Here is a 13649-nt window from a genome sequence, read left to right on the forward strand (position 1 = left end):
GTCCTGACCAGACGGTGGGGGTAGGTGTTAGCGGCTCCGACCGCACGCTTTCCGGGTTCCTGACCTTACGTGCAGGTCCCACTGGAGCAGACTGCGGGGCATCTCTCGATCTCCCCTAGGGTCACTCATACCGAGCAGGATTTCCTTGCCTGCGCCTTTATGACCTTTTGGCATAAGGTTGTATGACTACAGTTTTTACTTTCACAATTTATTATTGTTTTCACTGTGTAGTACGTCCCACCCTGGGTCCTGATGAAATGCCGCGTAGGCATGAAACATGTTGACCACACCAGGGGGTTGTAGATATCTTGCCCAACATAGACCAGTAGCAACTATCTCCCCTCCCACCTTTTTACCAAGGGCGCCAGCCACTCTAATAAATTCTCTTGTGGACTGACCCACCTTTTTTATCTTCACCTCACCTCCTACGACTACACCCCTTTTTCTTCCCCACACACCCGCATGCACCATATGGCAGGGATTAAAGATCTCCGTTAAAGAGCCCCCTTGAGGGTGCCCGCTGAACATTGCAGCGCCAGTTCAGCGAGGAGCAAACCCATATGATGAAGCATGACATCTAGCTTGCTAGGTGTGTGAGGGTTTTAGTCCCAACAAGGGAATTTCCCCCTTCTTTGGCTTTTCTCTTTCTCTCTGTACACACTACATATTGACATACTCTACCTCCTCTTTACCCAATCTGGGGAACTTTGTACTTTACATTGTGGCTAAACTGCATTAATACCCAAACCAATCAAGGCAAGTCCATTCTAAAAATAGTTTAGCCACAAACTAAAATGTGTTTCTGGTAAAGGAATAGGAGATTTTTGGGAAAACAAGCATTAGGCCAATCAACCATGCTGCCTTCCTAGGTAAATCTACCTTTAATTTTAGACTCAATCAGTATTAAAATGGTCCCATCCCCATACCAAGGAATATAAGACTTCATTGTGGGAGTGAACAGATAATATTATGCACTACAGACAATCTTAGTTTCTCTATATTCTGAATGAGTAAAAAAAAAACAATAGCACGTCGGACTGGAAAATAATGTACTCAAAATATAAAGCTTCAAAGGGTCCAGAGCCTTAAAAACCAACACACAGCAATTAGACCCATAGTTGTGTAAGTCAATAAACCCACAAGGTCTCCACTCGAATTTGTTTTCTTAAAATAGGAGCAAAATATTTGAGGTACAGTTTTTAAATTTGTCAAATTTATTGCACACTTAAATGTCATTGTGTGATGCAGTAATAATAAAGCAGAGTTAGATGTAGGAGACTATAAATGAATCACTAATGTAATGGCAACTAGGATAACCAACTTGACAGAAGGTAAGCTACATAAAGTCCAAAACGGTTTTATTCCAGATAAACAGAAGCAATATTTTCTCACAGTTAAAATACTGACAGTTGTAAAGCTGTTGGATGCTGAAAATGCCCATGTCTTTGTGTGCTGGGAATGCCTTTTTAGGTCAGGCCAAGATCTTTTGATTTTAATAAAATTATATGCATTAAATATCAACTTAAAGGGGCTTTCAGCAACCTCTCTTCATCAACTGGTCTGTTGTGCCATTCACATTTTACTTCTGGCCACTACAACATAGAGCAATGGATCAGACTACTTCAGCTACTGGTTAACTTTTTAACCAAGAGCATATCTATCTGCACACAAGGTTTTTCCCTTCAGTGCCACTGTTTTTATTTTTACTTTATAATTACTTTAGTGTTACACTTGTGTTTAGAAACCAGGGTGAAAGCAGGATAATTATACCAGATGTGAGCAAAGGCCACATTCTGGGCTTTATCAGTTCCTGATTCCTGTCAATGCTGTTGCAAATTCCTTTTCAACTGTCCTTTGTTCGTCTGACGCTGGTATTTCACAGCACAACAGCCTGCAGTCTTTGTTTTTTTCTTCTTTCCTGCCTTCTTGTTCCTTCTTACCCTCGCTGGTATTTTTCTTTCCTTTTTTCATTATTTCTATCTTTTCTTCATTCTTTCTTCCCACCTTTGCTTCCTTTTCCCTATCTTCTTTCTTTTCTCTTTCTTTGCATCTTTCCTTCTTTCCCTCCTGACTTCTTTCTTTGTTCCCTTATTTCGTTAATTCTAGCCTCTCTTTTATTACCTTCTTTATTTACACTTGTCTGCTTTCTTTCCATAATTTTTCTTTATTTCTATCTTTCCTTCATACTTTCTTTCAAGCTTTTATGCTTTTCTTGCTTTTTCTTTTTTCTTTCTTTTTCTTTTCACATTTCCATCCTTCCTGCCTTGTCTTCTATATTTCCATCTTTTTCCTTTTTCTTTCCTTCTTTATTTCCTGCTGTATTCCCTCTTTCCTGTTTTCTTTGCTTCTTTCCTTTTTTGTTCTTTCATTCATTATTTTATTTCTTTCCATCTTTCTTTTCTTTCCTTCCAGCCTTATTACCTTCCTACTTTCCTTACTTGTGTTTCCTTTCATCTTTCAGTATTTTATTTCATCTTTCCTTTTTTCTATGTTTCTTTCTTTCCATATTTACATTCTTGTTTCCTTCCTGCCTTCTCAGTATATCAATCCTTTCTTTCTTGCTTTCATTCTTTCTTTCTTGCCTTCTTTATTTCTGTGTTTAATCTTTCTTTCCTATTTTCTTTTCTTTTAGCCTTTTCTCCCTTTCCTTCCTTCCTTCGGTCTTTCTATCCTTTGAATCGTTCACTCGTTCTTTACTTTTGTTTCTACTTTCTCTCCATCTTTCTAGCTTTCTTTCTATAGTTCCTTAAAGTACGTGTCGTTCTTTCCTTCCTGCCATATTTCTTTCTTTCCTTCTGTCTTTTTCCGTTCATGCTTTCGTGCCTTCTGTCTTTTTCATTCATTTTTTATTGCTTTCCTTATTTCTCTCTCTTTTTTCACATTTCCCACCTTATTTAAATTTATTCCTTCCTTCCTCCTTTTTCGCTCTTTCTATCCTTTATTCTTTTCCCATTTCTTTGCCTTCTTTCCGTTTTTATTCCCATCTTTCCTTCATTCCTTCTTTCCATCTTTGCTACCTTTTTCCATCTTTTTAGCCTTCTTTCTATTCATAATTTCTTTTTTCTTTACTTCTTTTGTTTGTTTTTTTCTTTTTTCCATATACCCTTACTTTCCATGTGTTTGTCTTTGTTTTCTACTGCCATTTTTTTGGTTCCTTCCGTATTTCTTTCTAGCCTTTTCTTTCCTCCCCATCTTTCTTCCTTTGCTTTTTTCCATTTCCTTCCAGCATTCTTGCGCTCCTGCTTTCTTTCCATTTTTTTCTTTCTTTCCAGCTTTCCTTCATTCTTTCTTTTCATCTTTGCCTCCTTTTGGCCGTGTTTTTGCCTTTGTTCCTTCCTTCTTTCATTACATTCTTAATTCTCTCTTTCCTTTCTTTTTTCTGTCTTTCCTTCATCTTTTCTTTCAATGTTTCCTTCCTTCTTTTCTTTGTTTGTTTTGGTCTTTTTTCATTCCATCATTCCTAGTATCATTCTTTCTTTACTTCCTGCCTTGTCTGACTCCTTTAGGACTTTCTGTCCTCTGTCATTCCTTCTTTCACTTCTTTATTTTTTCTTTCCATCATTCCACCTTTCTTTACCGCTTTCCTTTCAGCCTTTCAGCTTTATTTTATTCCGTTTTTATCTTTCCTTCTGTCTTTCAGAATTGTTTTCCTCTCATTGTTTTCCCTCTTTACTCCTTTCCTTTCGTTTTTCTTTACATCTCATTCCATCTCTCCTTCATTCTTTTGTTCCATCTTTCTTTATTTCATTTGTACGTACTTTCTTCCTTTTTAGTTTCCTTCTTTCGTTCTATTCTTTTTTCTTTCCATCTTTCCTACATTTTCTTTTCGTCCTTTTCTTCCCTTCTTTTCATCTAGATATAATTTTATATTCTTCATATTCTTTCTTACTTTTCTTCTTTCTTTTCTCTTCTTGTTTTCTTTCCCTTTTTCTTGCATTTTTCTTCTTTATTTCCTCTTTTCTGCTTTTTTCTTCTTTCATTTGGTTCTTTTTCTTTTTGCCCTCTTTCCTTCTTTCTTTCCATATGTCTTTTCTTTCTTTCTTTCCTGCCTTCTTGCCATCTTTCTTTCCATCTGTCGACCATTTCTTTCATTCTTTCTTGTATTCCTTCCACTTTTCTTTCTTCCTTTGTTTTCCCTTTTTTCCTTTCTTTTTTCTTTTGTCTTTTACTCATCTTCCTTTTATCTCTTTTCTTTCTTTCCATCTTCCTCGCCTTCTTTCTTCTTTTTTCCTCGTCTTGTTATTTTTCCCTCCCTTTCTTCTTTTTCATTCCTTCTTTTGTTTGTTCTTTGTCCTTCCTATCGTTCCTTCATTTTTTCTATTATTCACGCCTTCCTATCATTACTTTCTTGCGCTCTTTTTTAATTCTTTCCCTCTTATTTGCTCTTTCCTTCCTTTTCAACTTTTTCTTTCTTTCCTTTTCACCTTTTACACATCTTTCTTTTCATATTCCCTTCCTTTTTTCATATTCCTTTCTTTATTTCTTCTCTTTTTCCAGCTTTCTTTATCTCTGCCTCTTTCTTTCATTTTTTGGACTTTCTATCATTTCATTCTTTGTTTCCTTTTGGACTTCTTTCTTGCCTTCTTTAGTTCTTTTTTTTTCATTCCTTCTTTCTCAAAGGCTGCCAATGCAGAATGATTGGCTTTTTTAGGTCTAGGTTAGTCTAGTCATTTTAGGTGTACTGTAATTATGTGTATGACAGTTATCTACAGGTCCTTAAGCCATATTTCATCCATTTGTCTGTACTTTTGTAATTCACATTTTTCTCTAACCCACTCAAGCATGCATCACAGGGCAATGTGTCAGCCACTGGCTGTATTCAGTACGAGTTATGGCATGCTACCCTTTAAAAATGAGCACATCCACACAAAATATAGTTCCCTTCAGGGCCAGGGACTACTATGGTAATGTATGTGCTTTTATGAGACCCCAAAAAGATGTTTGCCTTTAGTTAAAAAAAAAAATAGATTGACCAACACCTGCCACTTCCTGAACAGTAAAAGTTTGCAAAAAGTATAGCAGAAGAAAAGATGAATTGACAAAAGTTTGGCAGACCAAGCCAGACCGACTAGCTTTCCCAATGCTTGTTTCCATCCTAGCAGAATTTTGATTCCAGTCACCAAGCTCATAATTTTGGCAGTCAATACCCACACATATGCTGAAGCTAAAATGATGGTAAATTTGGTACTAGCTGATAAAGTCAAGGTGTTAAGAGGCATACAACAGGGTTACACCATGTCACTATTTTATTTCTTTATTTTTGTTAAACCTTTAGTCATAGCTCAGAAATATAACACCACTACAAAATACTTTGAAATGAAAACTACAAGTTCACAAAATTGTTTTACTTTTTAAAGTAGTTAATCTTACTTTACACAAGGCTAAGGAGGGTTTTGGCAAATTTTGGGATGTGTGCTCTTGTAAAATAATACATGTGAAGACCCAAACCTTGACTTCTTTTTTTTTTTTTACACCATAATAGATATTTTACCACCGACGAACGCGAACGTATATAGGCAGTAACTGAAACAATATGTGAAAATTCTAGTTTTAGTAAAATCCTTTGACACATATGACCTAAACTACGCTCCCTCGATAAGGAGATTTTGAGAAAAGTTTGATAAATGCAAAGATCTTCCTCTTGTAATAATTAGCAGGATTGCCCTAAAACAAAATGTCAATACCTCCCCTTTTCATTTTTGTTTTCTCCAATGCACCATGTATTTTGTATATAAATGTCTTTTCAAAAGATCAAGAGTTTATTCTTTAACTTTATTTAGGCCAATAAATGCTTAGGACTTGCACTTCATACAATAATTCTCTCTAAATTGGATTGTGGATTAGGGCTACTTAATTTACACATGAATTATTATTACGTTTTTGAATACTATTGCTTCAGGATTAAGTAAAAACAACATAACATTGCTATGATAACTGCCTGGTAGAGGAAATGATAAATGATCTAACTGCACCAAATACACACAATTACTAAAAAAATGTTTTTCAAAAGAAAACATACATTTTCTTAAACATTTTACCAGATCAATGACCTATGTCGGAACTAGACTAGAAGATTGTATAACAGATTTGGTATCTTTTTCAGTCTTGCCTCAACCTCTTGCTAGCTAGTCAATAGAGTAGTTTGCCTACTTTATCTCCCCATTGGTATATTCGCTGCTAAAAGTGAAGCCAATCATAGCAGGCAGAATCCAGCATCTTTCCCCGCAAGGAGTTTTTGAGTATTTCAAGCTGCTTGAATGTTTCCTCTGTTTGTGCGTGATTAGAGTGCATTTCTAGACACCTAATCTGTTTTTTCATCGCCTCGGTCTCTTGCACTCCCTCCCTATCTTTGCCCCTATAGTAGGACATGGCATGCTCTCTCTGAACTGTTGCGAATGCTTCTTAGAGGGACGCTTGGAAGGGAAATTAACCCTCTTTAAGCTCAATGAATAGCGCAATTGCAAGTCTACCATCTGCTCATCCCTGAACCACTGGGAGTTCGGACTTCAAGTCCCACCCCACCTATGTCTGCCCTCTGAAGGCACAACTCCACTGGAGAGCGGTCAGAGAGTCTCCTCGCAGGGCTCGAACTTGAGAGACAGACAGAGGCGGCTCCTGGTGCCGGGAGGAAGAAATTGTTGATGCATGAGTGGAAGTGGTGTGCATGTGAGTAGTATGTAAAGGGTCGGTCAGCTCCGTTCCAAGGGTGCCATATATCTGTAAGTCATAGTGAGGCAGTCCACATGCCCAAAGCGAGGGACCTGCCTACAATACCTGCACTATGAACATCAAGCGTAGGCTCATTATAAGACTGAAGTTCCCATCTATAATTATCTTCTCCGGTGGCGTATTCAATAGGGAATTGGACATGTGTATGATGTTATATTCTTGAAAGCAACAGGGTAGATATAAGCTGATAAGTGTCCATTGACATCCCTCCACTCTCCCTCGCACTGTAATCAATCGACCTAAAAGGCCTGCAGTTGTATCTGTCAGTGGGAATAGGAACACTTTCTGAAACACTACTGCAATTCTGGGCAAAACCCAAGTGGAACACTCTTGTGTGGCCATGCCTACCAAGTAAGTTGCACTGGGTCCCCAGCAGGTAAACCTCTCGGAGAAAAAGAATATCAGGAGCATGTCTATTAGCATAAAGCATGACTGCTCTCCATGCTTTATTTTAAAATTCAACCCATTTACATTCCAGGATATAATACAGAATTGATTGGCCTTTAGTCATGTGAGTAGTGGCATTCATTTTAGATGCATTATCAAGAGGAGCCTCCCATCTTTCCAGGTCCTAGTGGAACATGGGCTTGGTAGATCGCTCAGGGACGGAACATTCTTTGGGGTGACATGGAGATTCCCCAGCTGCCTGCCTGTGGGGGCCAGATTTAGTGAGCCCCCATATAGGGAGATCAAAGGAACATCAACGTGCCCAAAATGTAGCAGCCGATGCCGGAGGTAAAACAAAAACATCTGACACTACTGCATTGTGGCCCTAAACTTCCCACTAACCCTAGTCTATACTTCCTTGCCCACACCGGTCACCCCAGTTTGAACATTCAACAACCAAATTTCCAAACCTAATTCATGGGGTGTGCGCAATTGCCCACTCAGCTCCTACCTCCATCATTCAACAAATTGTTATTTGTAGCATTATCCTCCACACCCAAAGTATGCTCGGCCGTATCATTGCCATCCCGCAGAGTGGCGCGTTACTGCCTTAACAAGCTGCTCACCAACACTGCAGCAAGGGCTACCTCTCACGAGGCCGAGGTGAGGGGGACTAGGCCTCTCAGACATACCTGGAGTCAGGGGGGGCCACAAGAGTTCTTAACACATCAGCTGAGTCATTGCATCTACACTGTTGCATCTACACTGTTGCCATCATGTGCAGGGCTCCCCTTGTGCCTACCGCTCCGTAGATGGTATAGTTTCCTCTGTGGCCTTGGACGCCCCTCCACTCATGTACCTAGAGTGTCTGCCACTGGTTCCCCCAGGTGTTACTGCAGAGCCTTCCTCTCCTCCACCCAGTCCCATGCTGCCTCAGAGTGGTCAAAGAAAAAGGATCTACCACCAAAGTGAACTCAGAGTTTAGCTTGATACACTTATCCTTTTACCCCGACTTCACTGGGTGGTGCAGGTGACCCGACGGGAGTTCTTCCCAGCTAAACGCATGCTCCAGAAAGTAGAGATCCCATGCGCCTTGGTTTATCCTGCCCGGCTCTAGGTGACCTGGGGCGGCAAATAACATTTCTTCCGGAAGCCAAGGCAGGCTTGAAATTTGCCAAATGCATCACTAAGGACAAATGGCCCTCACAAAGCTCGCCGGTGGCAGTGGAAGGACATTTGCTTAGCGATAATGACTGATTTGATACCTCTCTCGCCCTCGCCTGTGTTCTATTGTTAAAATTTATGACAAGTCCACCTTTAATAACTTATATATTCTACTAGAGCCTATACAGGATGTTTGTTTCTAAAATCTGCTCGTTGGTATCCTTGACTCGGCCACACTGCCTTACATGGTAGGAGGTGTTCACCAGGTTTCTCTCTGTCCCCTGGGACGATTCCTCTTAAAAGTTCTTTACAAGGTTTGTTTGAGGAGGGTAAGGACGGTGCACAACCAAGTTGAGGGGTCACCTTCGGGTAGCAGCGCGCTTTATAAGCTGATATAACATAACATATAACATAACATGTGAGGGTGGGTTTATTATAGTTTTTAACATCAGCACCTATCTGCTTCAACATATTCGGGCACACTATACATGATGAGGGTTATTGTTCATTATCATTACATTAGAATACTGCTTTCTCATGTACAACATTAAATTGTTAACATGGAATATCTGCAGCCTTAACAACCATCGGAAGGCATGTCAAGTTTTTGCATACTTACATAGCCTCCATAATTATTTTCCTGCTGCAGGAGCTCCTCCTTGCAGAAAGTACTACCACTAGACTTAGATCACGCTGGTTCGGTGAGAATGATGTGGCTGCCTATTCAGGCTATAGGCAGGGAGTGGTGACTGTGATACAAAGGGGCTAGCATTGCTGAGGCACAGGGTCAAAGTTGACGCACAGGGCAGATACGTTTTGCTTTCGGGCGGCATGCTGTGACGTGCGGTCAGGATACTGTCTGTCTATAACTCTAATATAGATGACCCCTAATTCTTCACAGAGGTATGGCAGCAGGCAGAAGCATTAGGACCTGGTGCAACATTTTGCAGGGGCAACTTTAATATCATTCGTGATCCTGAAATGGACAGAGCAACACTAGGTGACCACACCCACGGGCCGCTGCACAACTGCGCCTCCTTATGCAGGAGCACGACCTGCTTGATATCTGCTGCATAGGAAATGCCCACCTGAAAGAAGGAACCTGTATAAATAATGTGCATGCAACATGGTCCCGACCGGACTATTGGCTTATTTCACAGGACGTGGCATCGTGGTCGGCACAGGCATCACACCTACCATCACATGCTCTCAGACCACGCCCCAGTGCTATTGGAACTACAGCTGCCTGTAGTTCGCTCCCGGGCCTTCACCTGGCAGCTCCCATCTACAGCGCTACACAACCAAGTGTTCCGCGAGGACACAAAAATGGCAAACATGGAATATTTCGAGCATAATGACAAGGAGGACACCATTAGGGCCACCCTTTGGGAGGCCTTCAAGGTGGTTATCAGGGGAGCTTGCATCGACAGGCAGGTGTGCTTAGCACCTTAAGGGGCGAGGGGGGGTGCGGGGGACTTGCTGGGCCGGAGCTGCAATGCAAAGTGGGGCAATGCGTTGTGTGGTGCCTCCTGGCAAGAAGGAGATTTCGTTGACAAGCTCGCAGTCGATAACACGGACGTCGATAGACCAGGGCTGCAGTGTGGGATGGGGCGATGCTTCGTGTATCTCATGGGCCATGTCCACAGGCCACGGTGCAGGCAGCGTTGTCGATGTCAGCATGGAGCATAGTCGTTGGTGATATCAGGGCTGCGAAGTGAAGCGATGCGATGTGTGGTGTTCACAGGTCACGTGCAAGTAGAGGCTCGATGGCAGTGTTGGTGAGTCCAGGGTTGCGTTGTTAAGCGGGCGATGCTTCATGCGGTGCCGTCAGGTCACGGTGCAAGCAGCTGATTCGGTGACGATGGTAACGACGTAGATGTTCCTATGTCTTCTGTTGCAGCACTAAAGCGCAGTTCTCAGTGCTGGTAAGCAGATGAAGGCTTAGTGATCCTGAGACTTCCAACAGGAAACAATTTCTACTTGAAGCCCTTAGAGAAACTTCAACAGCAGGATAAAGAAAGTTCCGTCCTTTTACTGCCCAAGACAGAAAAAGCACACAGGCTCTTCAATAGGATGGCTTCAATCTAATAATATGGGGAAAATAACTGGATACTACCATATTGTATGCACCCAGGATGGGATGACAGGAAAAATTTGAGAATTAAATCTGGAGAGCAATGATCATCATGTGTGCAACATTACAGCAGCAAAACCGGAGTACTTTTCTTAAAACGCAATTAATTATTTACAAATGTAAACAATCTGAATATATATTGCTTTCTTTATGTGCTTAACACCGGCTAGAATCTTGTTACTCTCTAGCATGTCAAGGACAGCATTTAGAGAATTTAAGGTTTAAGTAGCTATCACCTGACAATTTGGGTGGGGAAAAGATTTGGCAAAATTTCCCAAAAAGTCAAAATCCGCCCATTTTCTTTTTCACCTTAAGAGAGAAATTAGTGTTCATTAGCTTCCCCATGGGTGAGGAAAAAGACAACGTTCACCAGTGCTATTTTCTTGAGCAATGTAAAGGCTTTTTCAAAGTACTCACATTCATGAGGACACATGAGAAATCAGAGGAACCAATCAGATCTGCCCATTTTCGCATCTGCTTCTGGCAGACTAAAACAAATGGTATTTGCCCACTCCACTCATCATATGGTGGGAAATTTGTAAATATCGCCCTAGGCAATAGGTTTGTTGGATTCTTTTCTCTATTATATCACCGGTGGACACATCATCTATGTGACCATTATTCAAGAGAGAGTCAAAACTATGGGACTCATTTGGTGCTTTGAGGGATCTGAAAATCCTCTAACTTTCAGAGGAATCTCTAAATACAAATCACAGGCTGAATTTCTTTCAACACAGGGATATTACTGGGTAGGAAATTCGCCTGGAGATTCTACCCCATATTTACAGACTCCAAAATCGGGAGAATTTTCCAATTCCCCCCCCCCCCCACCCCCCAATTCTAAATTAGGCCCTTTACCTAAATGTAATTTTAAGTTACTGAGTTCCGTTTTACTTTAACAGTCATTATGGCTCTTTAGTCCACATTTTGTTGCAGTAGTTAAAAAAAAATAGTATCTTATTTTTAGTTTTTCCGATGGAAAGCACAGCTGAAACAAAATTAAATGCCATCCACAAAACTCTCAAAACTGCCAATTTTAATAATCAAATATCACCGAAAACAATGCAGTTAAACTAAATTATAACCTAAACCTTTCTGTTACAGTTGACACCATGTATGAATCTTGACCAATCCCCTTTCCACATACAAGTGCCTGGAGAATGGTCTTTGATTCTGCAGACATGTTTCATAGACTATAATAAATTAATATAAAGAAGAGGGAACAATTTAAAGAATACAGTATTATGTACTATGATTAAAAAAGCGTTATTTACCTTGACGGGAGGTTGGGACATGTTTTAATCCATGTGCCTTTTGCATAAATCCTGAAGGATGCAGATGGAAGGTGTAGTGTGGCTTGGGATGCCCTCCCTCTATCTTACAAGGAAAGGTTCTGTGTCCTCCTTCGTTGTGTTCCACGTCTATTAACTTTGACATTTCCTGTGTTCTCTTAGCATTCACATTTTTGCTAGTACTGTTAGCTAAAATAAAAGGAAAACATAACTGAGAAACGTTTACAAAAGAGGAAAATGTTTGATGGAGCAATTAAGTGCCAGCAATGAAAACATACTTCACTTTGCTGCCACTTGGGGCTGGAAAAGAGGGAAAACAGTGCATGAGCACACATTTATTGATAAGGAACAAGGTACTTACCTTTGGCTACACTCTTTCTGGTAGGTATTCTAACTGGAGATTCCCTACCTTAGAATATCCCTCCGGCAAAAAACTGGAGCCGAATAATTCTGCAGCAGTGCTCACGGGCGCTTCTAGGTGGTGTTGTAACTCCATACTGCCCTTGAAGAGACAGAGTAGAGCTGCATATACGTGTTACTCCTGTGTGCAGAGCAAGAGCAATTGTTCATAATAGTGTGCCATTTACAAATTAGAGACCTTTTTAGATAATAAAAAGAGGCCGCTCCCAAGAGTGGGGTAGTGGGAGGGCAGTGAGGAATCTGTGGTTAGATAGAGTGTCCACCAGAGAGAGTGCTATAGAAGGTAAGTAACATGTTATTCTGGTGGACACACCAAACCCCAGATTCCTAACTTCAGAATAAATACCAAAGCAGCAACTTCTCAAGGTGGAGGGTCTGTGGAGTGGGCTCAGACAAAAAAGGAGATAAAATGTCCTTCTCATCAAACTTGGCAGTCAAGGCAAGCATTTAGAATGCAATGGTCTCGGCATTATTAAAGGTAGAGCTATTGGCATTGTTCATGATTTTTTTTTTCTCAATCATAAATAAATGGCATTGTCATTTACATTGCCAATAGCTTAATCGGTCGCAAATGCATGACCTATTGCATTTACACCCACACAGAGCCACACACACAAAGCCACCCACACACACATACAAAGCCACCCACACAGAGCCACCCACACAGTCATTCACATAGAGCCACCTACACAGAGCCACCCACACATAGAGCCAACCACAAAAAAAGCTATCCACACAGAGCCACACACACAGCCACACACACAGAGCTACACACACTCAGAGCCACAAACACACAAAGCACTACACACACACACACAGAGTGCCACACACACACAGAGCGCCACACACACACAGAGCGCCACACACACAAACAGCGCCACACACACACACACACACACGCCACACACACACACACACACACAGAGCGCCGCACACAGAGCGCCACACACACACACAGAGCGCTACACACACAGAGCGCTACACACACACACAGAGTGACACACACAGACAGAGCCACACACACAGACAGAGCCAAACACACACACACACAGAGCCACACAGACAGAGCCACACACACACAGACAGAGCCACACACACACATACAGAGCCACACACACACAGAGCCACACACACACAGACAGAGCCACACACACACACAGACAGAGCCACACACACACACACACACACACACACACACACAGAGCCACACAGACACACACACAGAGGCACACACACACACACACACAGACAGAGCCACACACACACAGACAGAGCCACACACACACAGACAGAGCCACACACACACAGACAGAGCCACACACACACAGAGCCACACACACACAGACAGAGGCACACACACACAGACAGAGGCACACACACACAGACAGAGCCACACACACACACAGACAGAGCCACACAGACAGAGCCACACACACAGAGCCACACACATACAGAGCCACACACACACAGACAGAGCCACACACACACACAGACAGAGCCACACACACACAGACAGAGCCACA

General features: G+C 41.6%; 1 protein-coding gene across 10 annotated transcripts in view; it reads right to left on the reverse strand.

The window, feature by feature from the left end:
• The window catches only part of LOC144768485 (uncharacterized), a 255027-nt gene that overhangs the window by 134622 nt on the left and 106756 nt on the right, over positions 1 to 13649 (reverse strand). For all 10 annotated transcript variants that reach the window (XM_078652185.1, XM_078652186.1, XM_078652189.1 and 7 more), the window contains one exon: positions 11689 to 11895. In XM_078652185.1, the coding sequence (XP_078508311.1) occupies positions 11689 to 11895 (207 nt within the window). The remainder of the gene's footprint in view (positions 1 to 11688; positions 11896 to 13649) is intronic.

Source organism: Lissotriton helveticus, chromosome 7 (assembly GCF_964261635.1).
Source record: "Lissotriton helveticus chromosome 7, aLisHel1.1, whole genome shotgun sequence".
In the NCBI taxonomy this organism is placed as follows: Eukaryota; Metazoa; Chordata; class Amphibia; order Caudata; family Salamandridae; genus Lissotriton; species Lissotriton helveticus.